Below are 24,049 nucleotides of genomic sequence, written 5' to 3' on the forward strand. Positions count from 1 at the left end.
GATTATTGGAAAATGTATAATCTAGATTTTTCTCTGACTTGCTTTTATTATGCTGTCTTCCAAAAAAAGCCTTTTTTTAGTACAGGCAGATATTCACATTTCTGTGTTCATCATCTGCCTTAAGATTCCTTTTACTATACCTATTGCTCAGTTAAGTTTTTAATATTTTTTTAGTTTGCTAGGGCACAGCTGTATTCTTAGATATATTATTGCTATGTTCTTAGCAGAATGAAAAGTACATACGATTTTTAAACATCCTTAGGAAATAAATCTTCTTTTCTTTCAAGTTAAAAATGCAATTAATTGTTATTAACATAGCTTTTAAAAGTTTGATGTGATAAATGGTATGCCTACTCAAGCTTCCATAGATTTTGAAAAGAATTGAATTTATGTTTTTTGTAGTTGATTATAGCTTGAACTAATGCATAAACAGAAAAAGAGGTTGAAAAAAGATGGTTATGATTTCCTTAAAACATTTAAAGCATGAAATTGTATTTCATTAACAGTTGGGAATATGTACAGTAGAATATTATATTAAATATTAATGGATAATTTTAGAATCATAGACTATTTGAACTGGAGATTAGAGATTATTTAGCTCCATTCTTCATTCTGCAGCTGAGTTAGTGACTGGCTTGGGGAGGCTAAGGAAATTAACCTAAGGTCAAACAGTGGTGTACTGGCAGAACAAGAATTAAAACTCCAGTTTATCACGGTTCTTGGGCTTTTTCCCAGTATGCCATAGTATTTCTCAACTATATGTGTTAATATAAGGAAATGGATAATACAAATGACTCTGTGTATTCTGTGTATTATATACGACTACATAAATTGACAGAATAAGAGAGGAGGTGACGTTTAGAATATATGATCAGAAACCTTTGTCGGTTCTATATTTACTTCTGTACTTAAATAACAAAGACAAAAAATAGCTTAACCTGTTAAAAATTTATCTAATGGATAAGCATTTCTTCATGGTTCTTGGCTCTTGCCTAGTTAACCAGGGCAAATATTAACTGCTCTCACTCAGCACTTTATCCTCAGGGCCTGTGACTGGCACATAGCAGATGATTATTATTATTTTAAATGAATAATGATCTAGAGAAGGTTGGAGAAAAAAAAAATCTGAGGAAATATTATTCTTTGTCCATTGTGAAAAACATCATTAATAAAGTTATATTTAGGATTATATTTAGAATGATATTTGTTATTAACTTTTAAAAAATTATTTGATGATCATAGGGAAATATAAAGCAAATATCGAGAAGCAAAGCTAGACTGTTAGAAAGCCATCTAGTGGTATCTAGGAGGAATTTTTTGTAGTGCGATTTATCTTTTGATTATATCTGGACTTTTAAGTAGAAATTTTTACTGGCCTGTTGGAATAGCAGTCTATTGTAAGATATTTTAATTCTTTTGAAATGGCTTCAAACACTAAGTAAAGAGTAATACTCATTCTGCTATTGTTTTTGTGCTGTCGAGGACTTTGGATGCATGACAAAGATTTGTGTTGCAGCAGGTAAGGTGGTTGAGCCCTGGAGCTTGAGTGGATACAGATTACTCTGAGAGGCTCCTGTTGAATGTGGTCCTAATGAAAGAGAAGAAATACACGCACATGTTTTTTTCTCCCTTCTCCTCTTTTGGAATCGATTCTTCAAGATAAAGACCAAGTACAGATAGTGGTTTGTTTTATAAGCATTTCTTTTAATGAACTCTGGGCTTAGATTTTAGGCCATCAAATGAGAGAAAATTCTGTATTATTTTGAAAAATGAAAGTAGTGTTAGCTTCAGAAAAATGAATTTTCCTCTTAAAGGTTATTAAAAATGGACACAGGAATATATAACCTACCGTTGTTAAGGGCAGTATTGGTAACTCTGGAAATAGTTATAAAAATGTATCAGGTTATCATGGTCAAATATTTCTCAAATCAAGGTTAGCATGAGGCATTGTTTTCTCATATGTCATATATAAAATATTAACATTTTAATGGTGTTTAAAATGATGCAAGCTGTCACTTCTGTGGTTATCTATTACATTTGTCAAAAAATTGATATTTCAAACATGGTTTGTTTTTCATGCTTAGAAGACTTACCATCTGTAACATACTGAGTAAAACCTCCTTAGGAAGTTATTCCTTGTTTTTGTTTTTTTTTTTACATGAAATGACTCAAAATTTAAGAAACCTTTCATGTATCCTCAGTTTTTTTTTTTTTAAGTTTTCTTTTTGAGAAAATGTTATTTGGTATGGTTTTACAAATGCAATGAAACATTACAAATACTGTGTTTTAAAAGCATATAGGTCTTATGTAAATTCTGTCTTTCTTAGCAAGCAGAGATGAACTCCAGTCCAGAAAAGTTAAATTGGATTATGAAGAAGTTGGTATATGTCAGAAGGAGGTCTTAATAACCTGGGATAAGAAGTTGTTAAACTGCAGAACTAAAATCAGATGCGATATGGAAGATATTCATACTTCTCTTAAAGAAGGTATCCTGGATCATCTCAATCAATCTTTTTTCGTTTTTGAAAAGCTTCAGAGATTTTTTTGATTCGTGCAGCCTAGGCATAATTTTCTCTTCGTGCTTTGCCTATAAAAAAAGGAGAGGACTTTGTTTCTGCCTGTAGCTGGTGACTGTATTGGTAAGCACATGGTACTAATGGAGAAATTCTGTCCCTGAGGAGACAGCAGGCACCTTTTCTACACAGTTTCCTGCCTCTTCACCAGCTGTTTCAACTCAGTGTTGTTGTTTGCCAAGGAAGGGATCACATGCATTAGTACAAATCTTTGATCATATCCGTAAAAATATCTCAGGCTTTTAAACTTGACTCATTTCTGTCATTTGCTCAGAAGTGTTTATCTATAAATATATGTGTATATTCATGTACATGTATGTGTTTGTACAGATATATATTATTAGCAATCAGTTTTCCTACCATCCGTTCTTTTATTTATTTTAGAAAAACGCTTTTATTTAGCCTTATATCGCATTTCTGCTCTGTCATATAAAATGACTGATATTTAAACATCTTAAATCTAAAATTAAAACTAATATGTGAATTGCTTAGATGCAATTTCTGTGACTCAGATTAACTGTATTAAAATGAGAATCTCTATGACCTGCATAAATAAAGATCCCAAAGTACCCAAAATAACCTGATCATGAATCTTGTTTTAAAAGACTATGGTAGTGTGAAACTGTTGCCCAATTAAGTTTAAATTAAAATTAATTTTGTAAGATGCTACACTTACAAACCTGATACATGTTCTTTTTTCCTTGAAGATATGGAAATCCCAGAGATTTTCGCTGGCTGCATTACTTGGGAGACAAAATGGTGGCTAATAGAATGTGTGTGAGATGTAGAACATACTGTTCTTTGGTATGACTCAGAGATGTTTTAGGGGTACTCATCTTCCCATTTCTTATAGAACAGAGTTTAAACTTCTTAGCACTGTGCCCAAGACCCTCCATGATCTCTCAATCCTTCATCTTTCATCTCACTTTTTAACCTCTCCTACCTTGTAGCCTGTGCTTCAGTGATGCTAACTACTTTGGGTCCCAGTCTGGCACAGGCTATTTCTTGCATGGATGCTCCAGCTCTCCCTACCCTCCCTCTTCCATCCTCTCTACCTTCTCCCCATTTCCCATCTCCTTTTCTTTCCATCTCATCTTCTTCTCCCTCCTCCTTTGTCCTCCTCTTTCTCTGCCCCTCTCAGGGCCTCCGTACGTCCTTCTTCCCGAAGTGATTGCTGCCTACACTCCCAGCCTGGAGAATCGTATTATCTCTCAGCTCTCAGTTCAAATACCATTTCCTCAGAGTGCCCCCCTCCCCCAGTAAATTAGTTTTGTTTTATTATTCTTTCTCTTGATTCTTTCCCTTTAATTGTGCTTATCATAATTTATAACTTTGTATCTATGTGTGTATCTGTTTCATGTTTTCTCACTCCACCCCCCATACTCCTAGCACCTAAGAGAGCATCTTGCATAAGTTATTTATTGAATGAATGAATGAGACTAATTTTCCTGAGAATGGATTTATTCATCTCTCAGTGATGAGGTATCCTCAGTGCCATGCTCTATGCTCTGCTATATGTTAGATGCTCAATAAATATTTAATTAAAGTGAATTACTTTTTTGTAGAATTGTTACTGGATGGGTAACAAGACAGCCCTCTCCTGTTATCAATGATTCATTTAATGGGCTAATGAAAGTTACCCTCTAAAAATGACTTTTTGCATGAGATCATTCATTCATTCATTCAACAAATGTATAAGTAGCGAGGTATATTCTTGGATTTCATCATACAGAGATGAAAGTATGCTAACTATTCTCAGGGAGCTCACCATCTAAGTGAGGAAACTAGACAAACATACAGTATAGTGCTAACTGTAATCCAATATGGTAATGGTACAGTCTGAGTCACATAGCATATGAAAAGGGACTTCTTACTCCTAGAGATGTTAGGGAGAGTTTCCGCAGAAGAATGGTATTCAGGCTCATCCTTAAAAGACAAATAGAGATACACTAGGCAATCAACTGGAGGAGCTTGGAATTTCATAAAGGCAACAGTAGGAACAAGAAACTGGAAGTGTGAAAATAACCATAAGCTTCTTATGGTCCTACACTGAGTATAGCTAGATACTTAGTATATACACTTAGTATGGCAGGGAATGGGAGGTGATGGGACTAAAAAAAGGTAGTTTGGAGGTATACCCTGTAGAGGGCCTTATAATTCATGTTCGTGAGCCTGAGTTATACCTTTTGGACAATAATACTTTCAGCTTCTGCAAACTGTGACATTGCATCCCAAAGAGATGAGTGCCATTAAACCTTTCTCTATGCAGCTGGAGCTCAGGAACCTATTCCATATCTAGTCTTTTTGGACTGAAAACAGTGAAATAAAGTTGCCTGCACTGTACAGAATTGAATTCTGTCCCTCCCAGTGCTGTACTTTGTGTCCCTTGGCATAAAAAAAAAACATACTTCTAGCATACTTCGAATTGCTTGTTTTGGTTTTCAAGCAGACTGGAGTTAGTGTTTCATTATACATGAATATAGCAATTATGCTAGCTCTTTTCTTCTCAAAGGCTGAATGATGTTCTGGAGCACTGCCTTCATATTGTACTTACCATTTTTATTATTTCATTTTCTTGTGGACCATATAAGAATGCTATTTAATTCTCTTTTACAAAGTTACTTTTTAATGACAGCTATTTAGAAATCAGAGTATGAATATTAGCATTTATTACCAGCTTCAAACCAAATAAAAGGTGAAAATAGGCAGTAATACATTTCAGTATTTCAGAATTTGGCCTCTGAAACTAGAGTTCTAAATTGCACTAGCTGTGAGAACTTGGGCAAGTTACTTAGCTTCTTTCTGCCTCAGCTTCGCCATCTGTAAAGTGTAGATAATAGTAATTACCTGCCTCATTGTTGTTTTCTGAGCACCTGTGGTGCTGAGGTTGTTTTCTGAGCACCTGTGAATAAATTAGGTGCAGTTTCTGTAATTACAATGCTCAGAAACTGTCCTCAATAAATGTTGTATTAGGTTCTCAATCAGTGGTGGCAGCTGTTCTTGTTAATATTGCCATTATTATCCTTGTTATTTGAGGGTTTTCTTTTGCAAGACACCAGCTACAGGATTAAACTTTTCAAAATATGCTTCTGTCACTACATCGTACTGTGTGATTATAGGGTGGAACGCAGGACAGTAGAGCTGCCTATTTTCAAGCATTACATAGTTAATCAACTGTGATTTAGCACCTTCATTCCAGTGTTCAAGACCTTGCTTTCTTATCTCTTTGACTGTAGGTGTTCCCAAAAGTCGACGAGGAGAAATCTGGCAGTTCCTAGCTTTGCAGTATCGTCTAAGACACAGATTGCCTAATAAACAACAACCTCCTGACACATCCTATAAAGAGCTTTTAAAGCAGCTCACGGCTCAGCAGCATGCTATTCTCGTGGATTTAGGTATGTTTGCCATATTGATTATAATTGACAAAAGTAAACAATAGGTCCTTTTGTTGAGTTTTTGGGGGTTTTCTATTTGTTTTTGGTTTTGATAAAGACAATCTATTGGTCTGCAGAGTTGCTGACTCTGTCCTTTCCTGAGGGCAAGTTGGCCTTATTTCTGGTTGAAGATACCCTAAATGCCTGAATATAAAGTGAAGTTTTCATCCTCAGACTTGCCCTCTGAAAAATCTTGTATTTGAATCATTGTAAAGGTCATATTATTGGGTGCTCTCAGTTCCTGTTTTTCGAACAACTGACTTTCGTTTGGGATAGATAATTATTAGCTTGGTCAACACTGGTCTTGAAATAGGTTAGAATAGATTTAAAGGGGCACCAGAAAATTTAACAAAGGTCTACTAAGTATTCCTGGACATATTGCTGAAAACAAGCTTTTGAGTAAGCTTTTACGAATCAATACAATATGTGGTTATGTTGTGGAAATCATGAATACATCCTTATAGGATGAAAGAAAACTTAGCTGTCCTAATGTTATGTACATTTCCAGTGGCAGCATCATAAAGTCATCCTTTAAAAGCTGAATTTCAAATAACTTATGGAAAGTAAAAATGGTGTGATTTAAAAAAGTATATTGTCTCTAATTTTTCTGTAAATTAATATATTTTATTATTTTAAAATATCTAACTTATTGGATTAAATATTGTACATTGACATTTGGATTATTTCCTCTCTACTCCTAAAGGTTGATATATTTAAGGTGGCCAGATACGTTATTTGAGCCCATTTGGGAAAACAAGGGATTACTCTTTATTCGGGGTCATCTTATTTTAGGATATATAAAAATCACAGGCCAAAACGGACCTCTGCTCCTTTTGGATGACAAACAGCTTTTGTTGGGAAAAGGCCAACTCAGTTAGTATTTTTTGAGCCCAATAGAATTGAAATGGAGAATTTTACAGAGAAACTGAAAACTTCAGTTTTTGTCCCGATTCTAGCACTGAACAGTAGTTTTAGGCAAATTATTTTGCTTCTGAGTTTCAATCCTGTCTGTTAAATGAGGACAGTGAACTAGGCAATCCCTATGGACCTCTGCAGATCTGTGGTTCTGTGACCGGAAATTGATAATGAGACTAGAAATTGAGATGTCGTATTTAGAGCTAGTCAAGATATCCTTAAAGAGAAGATGATGAGATCACGTTACAGGGAAAAGGCTGGTCGGAAAAAAATGGAGCTAGAATTAATGTCGTGGATGGACGGTATATTTATAGTTTTCTGTAGCAAGCATTTTAAGTGAGAAAGTAAAATGATAATTTTAAAAATTGCTTATTTGACTTTGCTTGTAGCCATCTGTGTTTCCTCAGTGTGTTCTTGTTATTTTCTCATATTGTCCCCTTATTTGCTCTGCAGAATTAATCTTATCAGTTCCGAGGTGAAAAATCACTTTTAAGCATATCTGGTGGAAAACATTTAAAAATCTGGCCTTCTTACAAGTTCTAACTGACATGAGTAATCATTTCACAAGGAAGTTAATGTCCCCTTCATTTTCATGGCAGAAGGAAAGTCCCGAAGCACTGTATACAGCTTTGGTGGTGAAGAAGGGTTTGTTGCAGCGTTCAGTACCAACTTTTTAGAAAATCCGGGACTAACTTGTTTGCTGAAGTGTCTCTATGGTAATTTTGTACACAGAGGTGGATTTTAGAGGGGAATTTATTTAAAATCATCTTGACCCTTCACTATCCTTGACCTTTTTGGATACACTGAAAAAAGAAAAGAGGTCTACATGGCTCATGGAAGTAGTTTCAGAAACAGAAAGCCAAAAATATTTGAAAAAAGAAGTATTTCCTGAATGATAGACTGAATGTAAAACAAAACCCTAGAAAGTCCCTCTAGTGTCATAATACAAGAAAAGCAGGAAGGAGTCTGCTATGGACCACTAAGATTTCTTTCTAAATCATATGATACCTCCTGTAGAATTCTGATTTCAGTTAGCAGGTAGTTTTTATGTGAACTTAGAATTAGCCTTGATTTATAGTCAGAATAAGTTTTATATTCTATTCTCCTGGGATCTCTCCTGAATATGTCTTTGATTTGTTTGTGGAATTTTTTTTCCTAAAAAGAAGCGCTGGTTAGTATCAAATGTTTGCTCCCCTATGATGGTCTGGCAGGTAGGACTTGGGACTGGCCAGAGGGAGAGAGAGACTCTTAGTTAGAGGGGTACGCCGAGCAGCATTCAGTGGTTTGGAAAAGAGCGTTTATTTATTCCTGGAAATCACTGAATTGCAATTTCACTCTGGTCTCCAAAGCATCAGGACATCTCAAAAATATTTTTCTTTTCTTCTGCAGGGAGGACATTTCCTACTCATCCTTACTTTTCAGCACAGCTTGGGGCAGGGCAGCTGTCTCTCTTTAACCTCTTGAAAGCCTACTCATTGCTGGACAAAGAAGTGGGTTACTGTCAGGGGATCAGCTTTGTGGCTGGAGTCCTGCTTCTGCACATGAGTGAAGAGCAAGCCTTTGAAATGCTGAAATTCCTCATGTATGACCTGGGCTTTCGCAAGCAGTACCGACCTGACATGATGTCACTACAGGTGAGTGGCAGATCTTCACAAGGAATGTGTAATGCTCTCACCAGAAATCTTAGCGGGAGCCCTCTTCTAAATTACGGTTAAGATTTAAAGAAATTTGGGCCCATTGTCTTGGAACTTGGATAAATGTAGAGGCATGTTTTAGTTCATGGTTTTAGTGTGGGATTTGTGATGTTGCTAAACCTCTAAGTGTATGACATCCATATGCAGAGTAACTTTTCCTTAGTTTCTGAAGTAAATAAATAAGCCATTCTAGTGTGTAGTTAAGTCTCTGTTTCCTAAGTCTATGAGTTACCTGGAGAAAGTATCAAGTCAACCTTATTCACTTTTCCTTACTTTGTCAGTTGAAAAAAATCATAGATATTTTGTTTGAAATCTGAAAATATAATGTTTTATTCTTTTACTTTGAGTGTATAAATGGCAGGTATCTATATCATGCTTCTTCCTGAACTTTCCATGTCTCCTCTGCTTTATCTTAATGTCAGACAGGCCCTTATAGAGGAAAAAGTGTTCAGAGTCAGCAGTAGTACTTTTTCAGTCTGCTTTTCTTATCATGCTCTGAAGAAGCACCATTAAGATTTTTCAGTTAAGTAGGGTATTCACTGCCGTTGCTGTATTCAACCTATTTCAAACTCCCTGTTTACACATTTCTCCTCTCTAGTTTAAACTTCACTTTCCTTAGCGTATTGTTTTCTAACAAAAAGTTTAAATTTTCTCTGTAGATATGCTATCTTAAACAACCACTACCTTGCAATATAAAGCTTTTGGTCATAAAAATATAAAGGAAGGCTTTAAAGGGAAGAATGTCAGGGTTTTTCCTCCTTTGAAATGAGATAGGCATGATGCCCAGTTAGTCATAATGTTATGCTTTAGATAAGAACTAAAATATTTTTAAAATGCTTTTAAAATATACTTTTTCCTGATTCCCAATAATCAGTTTTTACATTTAGTTTTTCCGTCTTACCGATCCATGGACAAAAAAGGACTTTGTTTTCACTTTATGAATATTGTAGTCAGTGGTATTTTCTTGAAAGGATGAGTGGAGAGGGAATGCTCCATTTTTCATTACTTCTTCAATGTGAAAGTTTTGACAGGGAAATAGGGCTTTGCTCTCAATGTTGGGTTTCAGCTGTGAGTTCATATGAAGGGTGTTCACCAGGATACAGAAATCAAATACAGTGATTCCTAGTTGATAACTATGCATAGGTCTATAAACATTCCACAAGTGAAATAGTAATGACTATGGAAGGTTTTATTTTTTACTTTATTTCTAAACAGTTTACTGTATCATATCGGGTAGGAAGCATTGGTGCCCTTGTAAGGAGTTCAATAGCTCTGATTTTCAAAAATAATGGTTCGGGATCCATCATTAAAATTTCAAAGAATGAAAAGTATTTATGAGTAGCATGTGGTCTTGGTTCATAAATAAAAGGGTAGATACAGCTATCACTTTAAAAATGCAATCATTTTTCAATTTAAAAATTCCTCATCCATTTGATATCATAAAAATTCATATAAACTGGATTTATACATTGATTTAATATGACCCACAATTACCAAGAAATATTTTCTGTCTATAATTATGCAAATGAAGATGTTTAAGAATCTTTGGGGGCAGTGTTCTTATAGACCATGAGATTGGGGACCTTATTCTGGGAAAGTAGAACTTTTTGATCTATAAAGTGAGATGCAACACTTTTCTACTTTCTAGAACAGAAAGTGTTTCTTATCCAATCAATATGATGTTCAGAAGTGGAAGTGGCAGTGGGCTTGGGATCACTTGATAGGATTTCTGATTACATGTGTGGCTTGGGGTTGGGCACTGCAGGCACTGAGCTTATCTGTAAAATGAGGGGGTCAAGGTCTCTTTTAACTACGGCCCATCATGTTTTGTGTCTGCCGTTTTCTATGTTAAGTGTAAAGCATTATATCTTTTTATCTGAAGTCTTTGGTCTCTACTTTTTTCCATCTTCTCTCTGCTACACTCTGCGTCTCCCTTCCTCCAGGTTCTGTCTCTTCCACTGGAAGATTTTCATGTTATGTATAAGGTAGATTTGAAGAATGATTTATTCTTAGCAAACGGCATCTTATTATGAAAGTTTCCTTTGAAGGAAGACTGAATTGTGTTTTATTTGTTAAAAGAAATTTAATGTAAATACACCTTGATGGAAGAAATGTTCTTAACCTCTAGTTTCGAATGTAGGAAAAAAGTAAGGTTCTATAAAAAAAAGTATTGCTTCTGTGTTAAGATCATAGCTGAACAGCTTTTTGAGGATAGGCTTTCTTTTTATTCTGCTAATGAGACTTCTTTTATTTTTGAGCTACCAAAAATACCAATTTTTTTTATTGATAGAGCCCAGTATGTCTAGTTTTTAAATTGTAAATGGCCTAAGGGAAATATATGATTTTTTTTCAACATGACTTAATGAGATTATAATCTCTCTCTCTCTCTTTTTAATTTATTTTTATTTTTTTGTCTGCGTTGGGTCTTCATTGCTGCGCGCGGGCCCTCTCTAGTTGTGGTGAGCGGGGGCCCCTCCTCGCTGTGGTGCGTGGGTTCCTCACTGCGGAGAAGCTGTGGAGCAGGGCTCTAGGTGTGTGGGCCTCAGTAGTTGTGGCTCATGGGCTCCAGAGTGCAGGCTCAGTAGTTGTGGCGCACGGGCCTAGTTGCTCCTGGCATGTGGGATCCCCTCGGACCAGGGCTCGAACCCATGTCTCCTGCATTGGCAGGCAGACTCTTAACCCCTGCGCCCCCAGGGAAGCCCTCTAATCTCATTGTTTTAAACCTCTTTGTTTGACTGCTGCTACACTTCTTATTTTAGAGTTATGACTTCCTGTGGCTCTTTAATTCTTTCCTTTTACAGCTTGTGTGGAACCGTAGCTTGCACAGATATGTGCTATAGAGATCAAACGTTTGCTGTATTTATGTCTAGTACTTTGATTTTTAGTTTTGTGCTCTGAAAAACAGTTGTTTGTTGAATTCACAATATAATTGGCAATTTTTAAGGCATTTTTATAGAGCTAACTACTTAAGGATGATACCTTTTAGAGAAAGAAGTTCTGCTAGATTTAATAAAATGTTGGATGTATTTCACACCAAAAAGTTAAGCTGATATAACTGATCAAGGACCCACTACTCCATCTGTTACTGTGTAGATAAAAATTTAAATTAAAGCACAAATCACAGATTTGTTTATTATTTGCTACTGCTTTACTTTTAGCTACCCCAGACATGAGAGTTTAAAAGTTACTATAAGCTGCTTATAATTTTTTTTTTGAAATATGAGTAATCAACTCAGTAGCCAAATAAAATAATTTCTTCTTTCAATACTAGAAACATTCAGACTGCACTTTTTGCTTTAATCTCCTTTGTCAAGAAAAATATGCTGCTGGAATACGTTGGATATTAGAAATCACAGCTCGAGCTTTTGGCTCCATAACCTTCGAAGCCTAACAGTATCGTAGCAATGCAGATTGCCTGGCGAGTTCCATCATAAATCCGGTGCTGGGCCCAGCAAAGAGAGACAAGTTCTTACTTCTGAACTGGATGTGGTAGATTCCTTAGAATGGAAGCTTTTCTGGAATTGGTCTGAAATTAGAATGTGCCTTCCATGAGAGTCCTGAGCCAGGGCAGTTCTGATTTAAATTCCAAAAGCAGTACCTTCCTACATGAGGAAAAATTACCATTTCCGTGTACGTATGGTGATACCAAAACACTCATGATACAGAAATGTGCTCCATAGTTGTAGATGGACTTACACTGACTTGCTATATGAACTCAGTTAAATGAACTTGGATTTGTGAACATAATAATAAAGTAAAACAGTACTGTATAAGTGCTGCATTCTAACGCATTGCGCCACTATAGCTAAAAAGAAATGATGCAAATGAGCTTATTTACAAAACAGAAACAGACTCACAGACTTAGAGGATGAACTTATGGTTACCAGAGGAGAAGGGTGGGGGGAAGGGATAGTTAGGGAGTTTGGGATTGACATCTACACAGTGCTGCAAAGGAAACCATCAACAGGACGCAAAGACAACCCTCAGAATGGGAGAAAATATTTGCAAATGAAGCAACTGACAAAGGATTAATCTCCAAAATATACAAGCAGCTCATGCAGCTCAATATCAAAAAAAACAAACAACCCAATCCAAAAATGGGCAGCAGATCTAAATAGACATTTCTCCAAAGAAGATCTACAGATTGCCAACAAACACACGAAAGGATTCTCAACATCACTAATCATTAGAGAAATGCAAATCAAAACTACAATGAGGTATCACCTCACATCAGTCAGAATGGCCATCATCAAAAAATCTACAAACAATAAAGCTGGAGAGGGTGGAGAAAAGGGAACCCTCTTGCACTGTTGGTGGGAATGTAAATTGATAGAGCCCCTATGGAGAACAGTATGGAGTTTCCTTAAAATACTAAAAACAGAACTACCATATGACCCAGCAATCCCACTACTGGACATATACCCTGAGAAAACTGTAATTCAAAAAGAGTCATGTACCACAATGTTCATTGCAGCACTATTTACAATAGCCAGGACATGGAAGCAACCTAGGTGTCCATCGACAGATGAATGGATAAAGAAGGTGGGACACATATATACAATGGAATATTACTCAGCCATAAAAAAAAACTGAAATTGAGTTATTTGTAGTGAGGTGGATGGACCTAGAGTCTGTCATACAGTGAAGTAAGTCAGAAAGAGAGAAATAAATACCGTATGCTAGCTCTATTTACAATAGCCAGGACATAGAAGCAACCTAAGTGTCCATCGACAGATGAATGGGTAGAGAAGATGTGGCACATATATACAATGGAATATTACTCAGCCATAAAAAGAAACGAAATTGAGTTATTTGTAGTGAGGTGGATGGACCTAGAGTCTGTCATACAGAGTGAAGTAAGTCAGAAAGAGAAAAATAAATACCATATGCTAACACATATATATGGAATCTAAAAAAAAAAAAAAAAAGGTTCTGAAGAACCTAGGGGCAGGACAGGAATAAAGATGCAGACGTAGAGAATGGACTTGAGGACACAGGGAGGGGGAAGGGTAAGCTGGGACGAAGTGAGAGAGTGGCATGGACTTATATATACTAACCAATGTAAAATAGATAGCTAGTGGGAAGCAGCCGCATAGCACAGGGAGATCAGCTCAGTGCTTGGTGACAACCTAGAGGGGTGGGATAGGGAGAGTGGGAGGGAGATACAAGAGGGAGGAGATATGGGGATATATGTATATGTATATGTATAGCTGATTCACTTTGTTATAAAGCAGAAACTAACACACCATTGTAAAGCAATTATACTCCAATAAAGATGTTAAAAAAAAAAAAACCGTATGCTAACACGTATATATGGAATCTAAAAAAAAAAAAAAAGTGGTTCTAATGAACCTAGGGGCAGGACAGGAATAAAGATGCAGACGTAGAGAATGGACTTGAGGACACAGGGAGGGGGAAGGGTAAGCTGGGACGAAGTGAGAGAGTAGCATGGACATATATACACTACCAAATGTAAAATAGATAGCTAGTGGGAAGCAGCTACATAGCACAGGGAGATCAGCTCGGTGCTTGGTGACCACCTAGAGGGGTGGGATAGGGAGGGTCGGAGGGAGACGCAAGAGGGAGGGGATACGGGGATGTATGTATACATATAGCTGATTCACTCTGTTATACAGCAGAAACTAATACAACATTGTAAAGCAGTTTTACTCCAATAAAGATGTTAAAAATAAAACAAAATAAAATAGATACCCAACAAGGACCTACTGTATAGCACAGGGATCTCTGCTCAATATTATGTAACCACCTAAATGGGAAAAGAATTTGAAAAATAGATACTTGTATATGTATAACTGAATCACTTTGCTGTACACCCAAAACTAATGCAACATTGTTAATCAACTATACTCCAATATAAAATAAAAAGTTTAAAAAAATGCTACTTTTATTTCTCAAATATATGTGAATTAATTATTAAATATTAGTGTAATAAAATTAAAGTTAGTGTATTTTATGTACACTCAGATAAATGCATAATATTTTATTTTTTTTCTCCAAATTAACTTTAGATTCAAATGTACCAGCTGTCCAGGCTCCTTCATGACTATCACAGAGATCTCTACAATCATCTTGAAGAAAATGAAATCAGCCCCAGTCTTTATGCTGCCCCCTGGTTCCTCACATTGTTTGCCTCTCAATTTCCATTAGGATTTGTAGCCAGAGTTTTTGGTAAGAGATGCTGACGATCCAGTGAAACAGTGTTATTTATTCCAAGGGATATACTTCTAGCCATTAGGTGCTCCAGTTGTTTTATCAAGCATTACATAGAATCGCCATTTGCTAGTGGAATTTACTAAATATGTCTGGCTCTATTCTGAGAGTAATTTGAAACCATATTGGTCTTAAATAAAATTGAAATTCAAAGCGAAAGAAGAATTGGGCTTCTGTATTAGAGTAAGCTGTAATGGAGTTCTTATTTTCTTTTATACCTAAAAAATCACAGTATAATGAATTAAGGATTTGCTCTGTATGATTTTTTAGATTTTTAAACACATCTTTACTACCTCTTTTTTTTTTTCCTTCCGCACTGTCCTCTTCGACTTGGATTCAAAACACAGAGAAACACGTTCTCTAACTGGGTTAACAGAAGTACCTTTTTCAATGTTGTTTCTAATGGCATTTCTTAATGTGACTTTTTGTTAACAAGGTAACTGAAATTCCCATTCTGTTGCTGAAGGGACCCTCCTCTCACGCCAGTGCAGGGGTGGTGCCCATCTCTAAGACTGGGTGCACAGGCAATCGGGCCCAGGGCAAGTTGTTGAGTTGCTGCCTTGCTCCACAGTGTAATAAAAAGAAAGTGTGACACCGTTTATGCTCCCTTATGGGGCCTTTAAATCTATTCACATGTCTTCAGTTGGGTTTGTCTAAACTCGTTATTTAAAAAGCAAACTTTTTTAAAAAAACAACTCTTTGCCAGAGGTTTGATCGAAGGCTGAGAGCTCGATGACCTCAGAAGGGGCTCCCAGTTTTTATGTTCTGCTCGTCTATCTGACATCTATGGTGAAAATAGTCAATATTTATAACTGTGCTAAATTGGAGCTTTTTTGTCAAATTGTAAGTATTGGCCCAATTGTAGGTCACTACCAGGATTAGAAAAAAAATGGACTGGAATAGAATACAGAGAAAATATCAGTCGTAGGGAAAAATGTTTGGAGAAACTTCAAATTTGAAGATATAAATGTAATATGTATATGTACACCAGATTACAATGTACAGTGTCTTTCTTATTGGGGGCTGTGGTTTTAAAGGTTAAACACTGCATTAGCACTAATACAATTTATAGGCAAAGTGCAGCAAAAGAGTAAAACCGAGATGCACAGAATCAAGTGTTTACCAAATTTCTCTTCTTGAGTATACATGATTGCTTTTCTCCAGGGAAGTTTTCTTTGGAGCTTGGGTTCCTATTTATGGGTCTTCTATAAATCTTTTCATTTATATATTTGCTTCTCAGAAAATAGCTTATCAAATCAAAATATTTAGGGTATCTCTAAATATTTAGGGTATCTCTCTTTGATTTACCCTTGGAAGCTTGATAACAGAATTCAGGAAACAAATCTCCCCAGTCATCTGTTTTTTGCTAAGAGAATATGAATGATGCTGTCAGCTCTACAATAGGTGCTCCATTTTTCTCTTAGAATTTAGTGAAGAATAGAGAATGTCAGCAAAGGGAAAGATGCGTGAGCAAGAAGAATGACCATGTTTGAAGTAATTGTTCCACGGTTCCCTCATTTTTAACGACCCCCTGTTTATTATTGATTGTGGAATGGCATGGATTGAGAGGAACGCTCATACAAAAGTATTTAGTACTTTTCAAAACTATTGCATGTTTGTATTTGTTAGGAAGCAAAGTTCAGGGTTAGGGTAGCTTTTCTTTTTCTCTTCTGGTTTTGATTTTTCTTTTAAAGTTTTTTTTTTTTTTAAATTCCTGCTCTAGTACAGTCTTTAGAATTAGACAGTCTCAGATTTACATCAGTTTCTAGCTCTTTTATTAGTTGTTTGGCTTGCACACATATTAACTGGTTCATTTAGTTTTTTATTCTGGTCATGAGAGTTTAAATAGTCCTAATTGGTTATGTTGATTTGTTTCTGTATTCCCTTTGTGAAGAAAAATCTAAATATCAATGGAATCAGTGTTTTTGAGGTATACCTAGTCTCCATTAAATTTGGCAGTAAAAATTATAAATGCATGGACAAACAGATATATAATTTATCTTTTTCTTTTTACCCTGCCCTTATCTGAGGTTCCTACGTAAGTAAGAATATTTAAACAACTGTTTATTTGTTCCAGTCATATTATTATTTATTTCAAATCTAGGTGATTTTGACCAGTTTTATTTTGCAAAATATTCTGTGGTTCTGTTGCAGTAATTAAAACAACACCCACACACACACACAAAAAAAAAACACACCAAAAAACCCCATTAACACACAGAGGTCACTTTTTACAATAGTAGATGCATAATTTTGATCATGAAAATTATATCTCTTTTTTTCAGATATTATTTTTCTTCAGGGAACTGAAGTTATATTTAAGGTTGCCCTCAGCCTGCTGAGCAACCAAGAGGCACTCATAATGGAATGTGAAAACTTTGAAAATATTGTTGAATTCCTTAAAAGCACGCTCCCTGATATGAATTCCTCTGAAATGGAAAAACTTATCTCCCAGGTATGAGTTAAATGGTAATAATAAGATATAAGATTATACAGCAGTTTCTCTACTAATTATTTATTAAATGTTTCAGCATAAAGATGTAATTTTGCTTGACAGGGTTTTTTCCTTTTTGATTTGATCAAATACATTTTATCTAGAAACGAGACTATTGTGTAATTTCTCCCTTGTGACATTGTTTGTGAGGCTGTGTCCGGGCAAGGTGGTTCAGTGCTACATCATGAGTTTTTCAGGAATCTTCCTACTTAGACCAATGGTGAGACTGAAGATAGAACTGACAGAGTTAGGAATACCTAATAAATAAGTAAGCTGAGACTCACCTCTGTAATATTGTTAATTCTGTTTTAAAATATATAAGGAATATATGTGACAAGAGCATAGACTTTAGAATTAGACAGTCTTGGGTTTACATCAGTTTCTAGCTCTTTTATTAGTTGTTTGGCTTGCACACATCACCCTAATCTTCTGAACCCTAGTATTCTCACCTCCAAAATGGGACAATTCTGATCCAAGAGGTTTTGTGCGGTTTAAATGAGACTTGCTGTATCAGTCAGGGTCCCTTGCAGGAAACAGAGTCTACCTCCAATGATTCAAAGGAAGGTACCATTTACAGGGGTGTAGGCAGGGTTAAGGGAACCGGGCACAGATGTCTAGGTACCCAGGAACTAGTAACAGAGGGAAACTGTTCATACCCATGGTGATGCATCAGGAGAAGGAGGACAGAATAACGTTACCAGGCCTAGCGAGTGCCAGAACTCTGGAGGTTGCTGTGTTCTTGGAGAGCCAGACAGGGAAGGAGCAGGGAAGAAGTACCCAACCTCTTTCCCCTGCCCCTTTTGATCTCCTGATGACTTTTCCCATTGGCCATACCTAACCAGAAGCCTGCAACAAGGAAAACAGGTCACAGGGGTCTGCCTCCCAGGGTACAGAGGATGGATGAGGGCAGAGAATGGATCTGGGAAGCAAATGGAGGGTAATCAGCACACCATATATCTAGTCCCTGGCTCTTCATAGGGACCAGGTAAGTGGTAGTTACAGATTGTTGTTCAGATGACATGAATACACTTAAGACCAGATTTGTAGATACAGCAGTCATGCCTTATGAGTATTGATAAAATTTAAATTTACCACTTTCCTAGAGGCCCTTAGGGTAGCAGATAGAAGACAGAGTTTAGAGCAAGAGAAAGGGAGTTGTTTGAGATCTTGTGCTGGTGTCCAGCTATCTACTAGCTGTGTGACTTTGGGCAAGTTACAACCTCTCTGAGTTTCAACTTCCTCTCCTGCAAAATGGGAAGAACATCGTTTTTAGGAGCAAATGTAACCAATTCAGTTGAAGAATTTTGTACACTATAATTCACTCTATAAGAAAAACTCGTATTATTACACATAAAATTTTCTTTCCACTATGTGGAATTGAAATTACAAGCAGATTATTCTGTAAATATCTATGCACAGTTTTTATTTGTTAAAATGCTCTGGAAACTGAAAAATATAACTTTTACTTACACATTCACTTGTTTACTAATTCTTCAGAAATATCTTTTTGGACTGGCAAGAAGTGATTGTGCTGTTAGAGACGTTACCTGATTTGAAACCAGATCACCTCTCGTCTAAAATTAATGAGGGAATTGCCTAGCTTTAGAGATTATTACTACGATTAATGGATAGAATGTATAGGCTGGTAGATTTGGACTTGATATTAGAGATAATTTTCTAACAAATAGAGTTGAATATGCAATGAACTGTTAATATTAAAGGAGACTTTGGTGAATAAATAAATAAAGTTTATTTATGGTCACTGTAAAAAACACAAATAATGCAGAACAGCACCAAGAAGAAAGTAAAAGTAACTACAGATCTCAACACCTTGAGACTTAAAGCCTTTTAAATATCCTTTTATAATCTCTCTTTAATTATATACACAAACAAATATGTATACAGTTTTACTTAAGTGAAGTTTTACTATACATGCTATTGTATAACCTGATTTTTTAATAAAATATTTGTAGAGTATTGGATATTTTTCCATGCCAATACATGTAGATCCATACCCTCATTTTTAATGGTTGTGTAGTAGTCCGTTGTGTTCATACCCACTGCGTAGGGAAAAGATGATGCTTGTTTGAGGGGAATAACCAGGTTGTCTCGAAATATCATTTAAATTCTAAGATTTGAGTATCTCTAACAGTAGTAGGGTAAGTAAGCAAGTGAGATTTTTCTCACTGTAGGTTTCTTTTCTACCTACAGTGTTAGTGTAGATACAGATGCTTAAATGGCAGCTGCTGCCTCACTTTCCCTCACCAGTTTAGACTAAGGAGGAGTTGCCTGTCCTCTGACTTCTAAGCAAACTGTTCCTAATGGGTGGCGATATGGGAGAGCAGAGGTAGCCCCAATTAAATAGCTCTGTACAGTGCCCAGGGTTTTTGAAGATTTTGAATTTAGAAGATTCTCTCTATGGTAGGATATGTTAGTGACTTCCAAGAGGCTCACATGGATTAGCAAGTAGATGAAAATATTTAGCATAAGACCTTTCTGCCCCATTGACAAACAATTAGAAGGGCTTTTGGTCTCATTATTATAGAAATAATGGCTACATTTTGGGAGACCATTCCTAGATTATGTATATTTTGGTTGCAAAATATCTTTGAGCATTAACTTTTTCTAGAGTCTTGGCCTCATCATGATAATGTTTCAGTTGTATAGAAATCATCTGTTTGTCCTTAACTTGACAGTCACACTTGTTATTCTTCCTTTTGATATGTCATACTATTCCTCATTAATAAGTATTGGGGGCTTCCCTGGTGGCGCAGTGGTTGAGAATCCGCCCACCAATGCAGGGGACACGGGTTCGAGCCCTGGTCTGGGAAGATCCCACATGCCGCGGAGCAACTAAGCCCGTGTGCCTCAATTACTGAGCCTGCGCGTCTGGAGCCTGTGCTCCGCAACAGGAGAGGCCGCGAGAGTGAGAGGCCCGCGCACCGCGATGAAGAGTGGCCCCCGCTCGCCGCAACTAGAGAAAGCCCTCGCGCAGAAACGAAGACCCAACACAGCCATAAATAAATTAAAAAAAAAAAAAAAAGTATTGGGAAATCTACATGAAGTACCCTAGATACACAGACTGTATCTTGGTGCACATCCTGAAGGTCAGACTAACCCACGGTGTTTTCACGGCAGGTTTTTGAGATGGATATTTCTAAGCAGTTACACGCCTATGAGGTGGAGTATCACGTGCTGCAGGATGAGCTCCAGGAATCTTCCTACGCCTGCGAGGAGAGCGAACCCATGGAGAAGTTGGAGAGGGCCAACAGCCAACTGAAAAGACAGAACATGGACCTCCTAGAAAAATTACAGGTAAAGAGATAACAACTTGATCAAAAACGCACTTGGATGCCTCCTTGCCTGCACAGAACCATACCAGAAAGGATAGAGCTGTGGTGTGGATTGAACCATTGCTGACTGTGTGCCTGTGTATCAGACTGTGTCCAAGTGCTCTGGGGGCTGCAAATGCACATATGAATTTGAATACCAGTTGAGAGAGGAAATCTACTCTCACAAAATAGTTAAATGGCAGCTGAAAGCAGAAACTCGTTCAGTACTTATTGGGTGTTGTACATGTTTGGTTTCAGTTCAAGGGAGGAGGGATTGACTATAGGAAGCTGGGAAAGCTCTAGGGGACTTGGCCTTGAGCTGGACTCCGGAGGGTTGGTGGGAGAAAGGAGTGAGGAGTAGGGGGTGTTTAAATAAGGAGGATGTGGCAGAGCAGTAGAGGAAGCTTAACATCAGTTTAAGATTTACGTTGGAGAGAGGTGGGATAAACAGGATGGAGACAGAATTGTAGATAACTTTCAGGGTCAAGCAGAAGAACACGGCTTTAATCATGTTGAGAAGGAAATCTCTCGAAATTTTTGAACCATATTTTAGATCAATCTGGAAATCTTGATGAGGACAGATTAGAATGGGGAGAGAAGGTAGGGGGACCAGCTAGCAATTATTTGTAGAAATCTGACTGGGGATGATGAGAACTGTCTAGAGTAAAACTCACAGAAATGGAAAGAAAAGGAGACATTTTTGAGAGAATTGAATTAAAAAATTGGTAACACATAATCCCTGCCATCAAGGAGTTTACAGTTACTTTGGAATATAAAATATTATCTATTTGTCAATGCACCCTTACCAATGTGATAAGTGATTTAGTATAAATTAATATTACGCACCTGCAACCTGTATGAAGTGCGCTGTGTATCCAAGCGCTGAGCGGTGGGGCTTCAGTGTGACCAGAGGAGGGGGAGGTGAGAAGGTGAAGCTGGGGGCTGGGGGTTGGGGGAGGTGGAGCTTAAGTGCTGAGTTAGAGCTTAAGTGCTCCACGGCTCATTGGTTTCTGCTTACCCGCCACTTCCCCAGCACTGCGGACGTCCCCACGCTAGAGGACACTAAAACTCGGCTTTGATGTGCAGTGAATCCTCTGACAAAGATAGCCAGGAGAGATGCAGCTGAGAAATGAGGGTCTCTAGAGTAATTGCTCCCAGAGAAGGAACACTGGCTTCCTTCGCTTCATCTACGTTAGCTCTGGCCCATAGAAAATTTTATGCCTTTTCCTGTTCAAAAAAAGAGCCAACACTGTCTATTTTCAGAAAGAAAAACAGTTGGGGTATTGACCCTTATTGCTAGGATGTTTCAGTGGTGATTAATTGAGCATTTCCTTATTAGGGAAAGTGGGTTTGCACCTGCTTTATATTATAATGATTTTTATTAATGGTTACAGACTTTTTCATTCACAGTTCAATGTTCTCATCACCTCTGGGTTCCCAAGTTACGTGGGCACACCCGACACCCGTAAAAACTGGTAGGGTCCCAAGTATGTGTTGAGACAACCCTGCATTTCCACTCAGAGGGCAAAAAGCCTCTTTTAGCACTTCAGGGCAGTCAGGAATCTCCTGTTTCTCCCTGTCAGATTCCAGTCACTCCAGGAGAAGACCTGTGTGTGGAGTGAGGACCCTCACCACTCTGGGATGTTGATTTGATTTTGCATTTTTGGTGTATTCAGTGAAATGAGATGTATTTTGTTAGTACCCTGGTTATATTTTTGAGAAACCTAAAGAAATCTCCATTTCATGGGAAGTTTCAGAGTATTTGCTTCATATACTGTTTTATTAAGTAATATGACATGATTAGTTAATATATGTAAGGTCTGGCTGCTGCTATGATGAAGAAACAAAACCTTCAAATGTTTGATTTGGAGGATTTTGGTTTTTGCCCCAAACAGATAGCTCATGCTAAAATCCAGACCTTGGAATCCAACCTGGAAAATCTTTTAACCAGAGAGACCAAAATGAAGTCTTTGATCCGGACCCTGGAACAAGAGAAAATGGCTTATCAAAAGGCAGTGGAGCAAATTCGGAAGCTGCTGCCAGCAGATGCTCTGGCCAATTGCGAACCGCTGCTGAGAGACTTCAACTGCAACCCTAACAGCAAAGCCAAGACAGGAAACAAGCCGTAACTGAAGACGTGCCACCCCAGCAGGAAGTGCTCTGAGGATGCTACCGACAGAAGGAGTCTGCATGCTGCTGGCCCAGAGCTGACAGAACCACTGAAGTGGTTCCGAGCCCAAGTCAGAGCCGGTAACCCTCGCTCTCCTTAGAGCATGCCAGTTCTAAGCCATTGTACATATGTAGACTGTTTTTTGCTGTCCTTGTTGACTATGTACATATATATATATAATGGACATAAAGAGTTCATGCTTTCACATAAAGGAGTAGATGTATATTTAGAGCAATTTTTAAAAAAAATCAAAACTTCATGAAATCTAGACCAAAGGGAAGTTAAAATGAAATTCCCCTTGGACACATGTGAAATCATTTGTTTTTGTAGTGAAACAAAGCTAGAACATCTTTGTATATTGAAATATACTTGAAAAAAAATGAATGTATTTTTTTCTCCAAAGAACAGCATGTTTCACTCAGTGGTGGAGAGGTGGAAACATTTGTGTAGCTTTATGTGCATCTGTCTTAAAATCTACTGACATTTTCTATATATATATATATATATATATATATATATATATATATATATATGAGGAAAATGACTGATTGCCAGTCAAGCTCCATATGGGTTTTTCAGGAAAGTAGGGGCCTTCCCCTGCTGTTTGCTTTGTGCCAACGAGCATGTTGCATCTACATGCATTTTGAGTCTGGTCAGGCATTACTTTAGGTGTGTGTAAGGAGAAAGCAAGACTGTGGCTGAGTCTGCCTACCCAGCTCAAAGTGGAAGAGAACACTACTAATTTTCTAGTAAATTAGACCAGCATTGTTACTTAAACTAAAAATATCAGTCCTCAAAAATTTAATTTAGGACCTAAATTGTCTAGATCTACTTTCTACCTTTTTATTTAAATTATTTCTACAGTTGTGAATGAACTCCCCTTTACTTGGTGCCACAGTTGGTGATAAGGATTTGCCATTTCCCACTAAAATGTAGGCGCTCTTACCTTAGTTCTCTCTACCTTAAATGGTGGATAAGGAAATGAAATTATGATTGGTTTTCTAAAGATGATGTACTGTGTTGAGATACTTTTTTTTTTTTTTGCCAATTGACAGGTCTGATAAGCTTGTAATCATCTTCCCCTTCCATGTGACAATTTATGAGAACTGTGGAATATTTTAAGTAAACTGTTGAAATCCATGGGAAGGGAAGGAGAAAGCCCTTCTAAAACCTACAACTCTGCGTTTGGACTCCTGACTTTCTCAG

The 24,049-nt window shown here is 37.1% G+C and overlaps 1 protein-coding gene across 6 annotated transcripts in view; it reads left to right on the top strand.

Moving 5' to 3' along the window:
* The window catches only part of TBC1D4 (TBC1 domain family member 4), a 237,955-nt gene extending 214,717 nt beyond the window's left edge, over window positions 1–23,238 (top strand). For all 6 annotated transcript variants that reach the window (XM_061171195.1, XM_061171197.1, XM_061171192.1 and 3 more), the window contains 7 exons: window positions 2,328–2,486; window positions 5,810–5,968; window positions 8,312–8,556; window positions 14,646–14,805; window positions 17,133–17,302; window positions 20,480–20,656; window positions 22,569–23,238. In XM_061171195.1, coding sequence (XP_061027178.1) covers window positions 2,328–2,486; window positions 5,810–5,968; window positions 8,312–8,556; window positions 14,646–14,805; window positions 17,133–17,302; window positions 20,480–20,656; window positions 22,569–22,802 — 1,304 coding nt within the window. In that variant the 3' untranslated portion in view covers window positions 22,803–23,238. The remainder of the gene's footprint in view (window positions 1–2,327; window positions 2,487–5,809; window positions 5,969–8,311; window positions 8,557–14,645; window positions 14,806–17,132; window positions 17,303–20,479; window positions 20,657–22,568) is intronic.
* The last annotated feature ends 811 nt before the right edge of the window (window positions 23,239–24,049 follow it).

Source organism: Eubalaena glacialis, chromosome 16 (genome assembly GCF_028564815.1).
Source record: "Eubalaena glacialis isolate mEubGla1 chromosome 16, mEubGla1.1.hap2.+ XY, whole genome shotgun sequence".
Lineage (NCBI taxonomy): Eukaryota > Metazoa > Chordata > Mammalia > Artiodactyla > Balaenidae > Eubalaena > Eubalaena glacialis.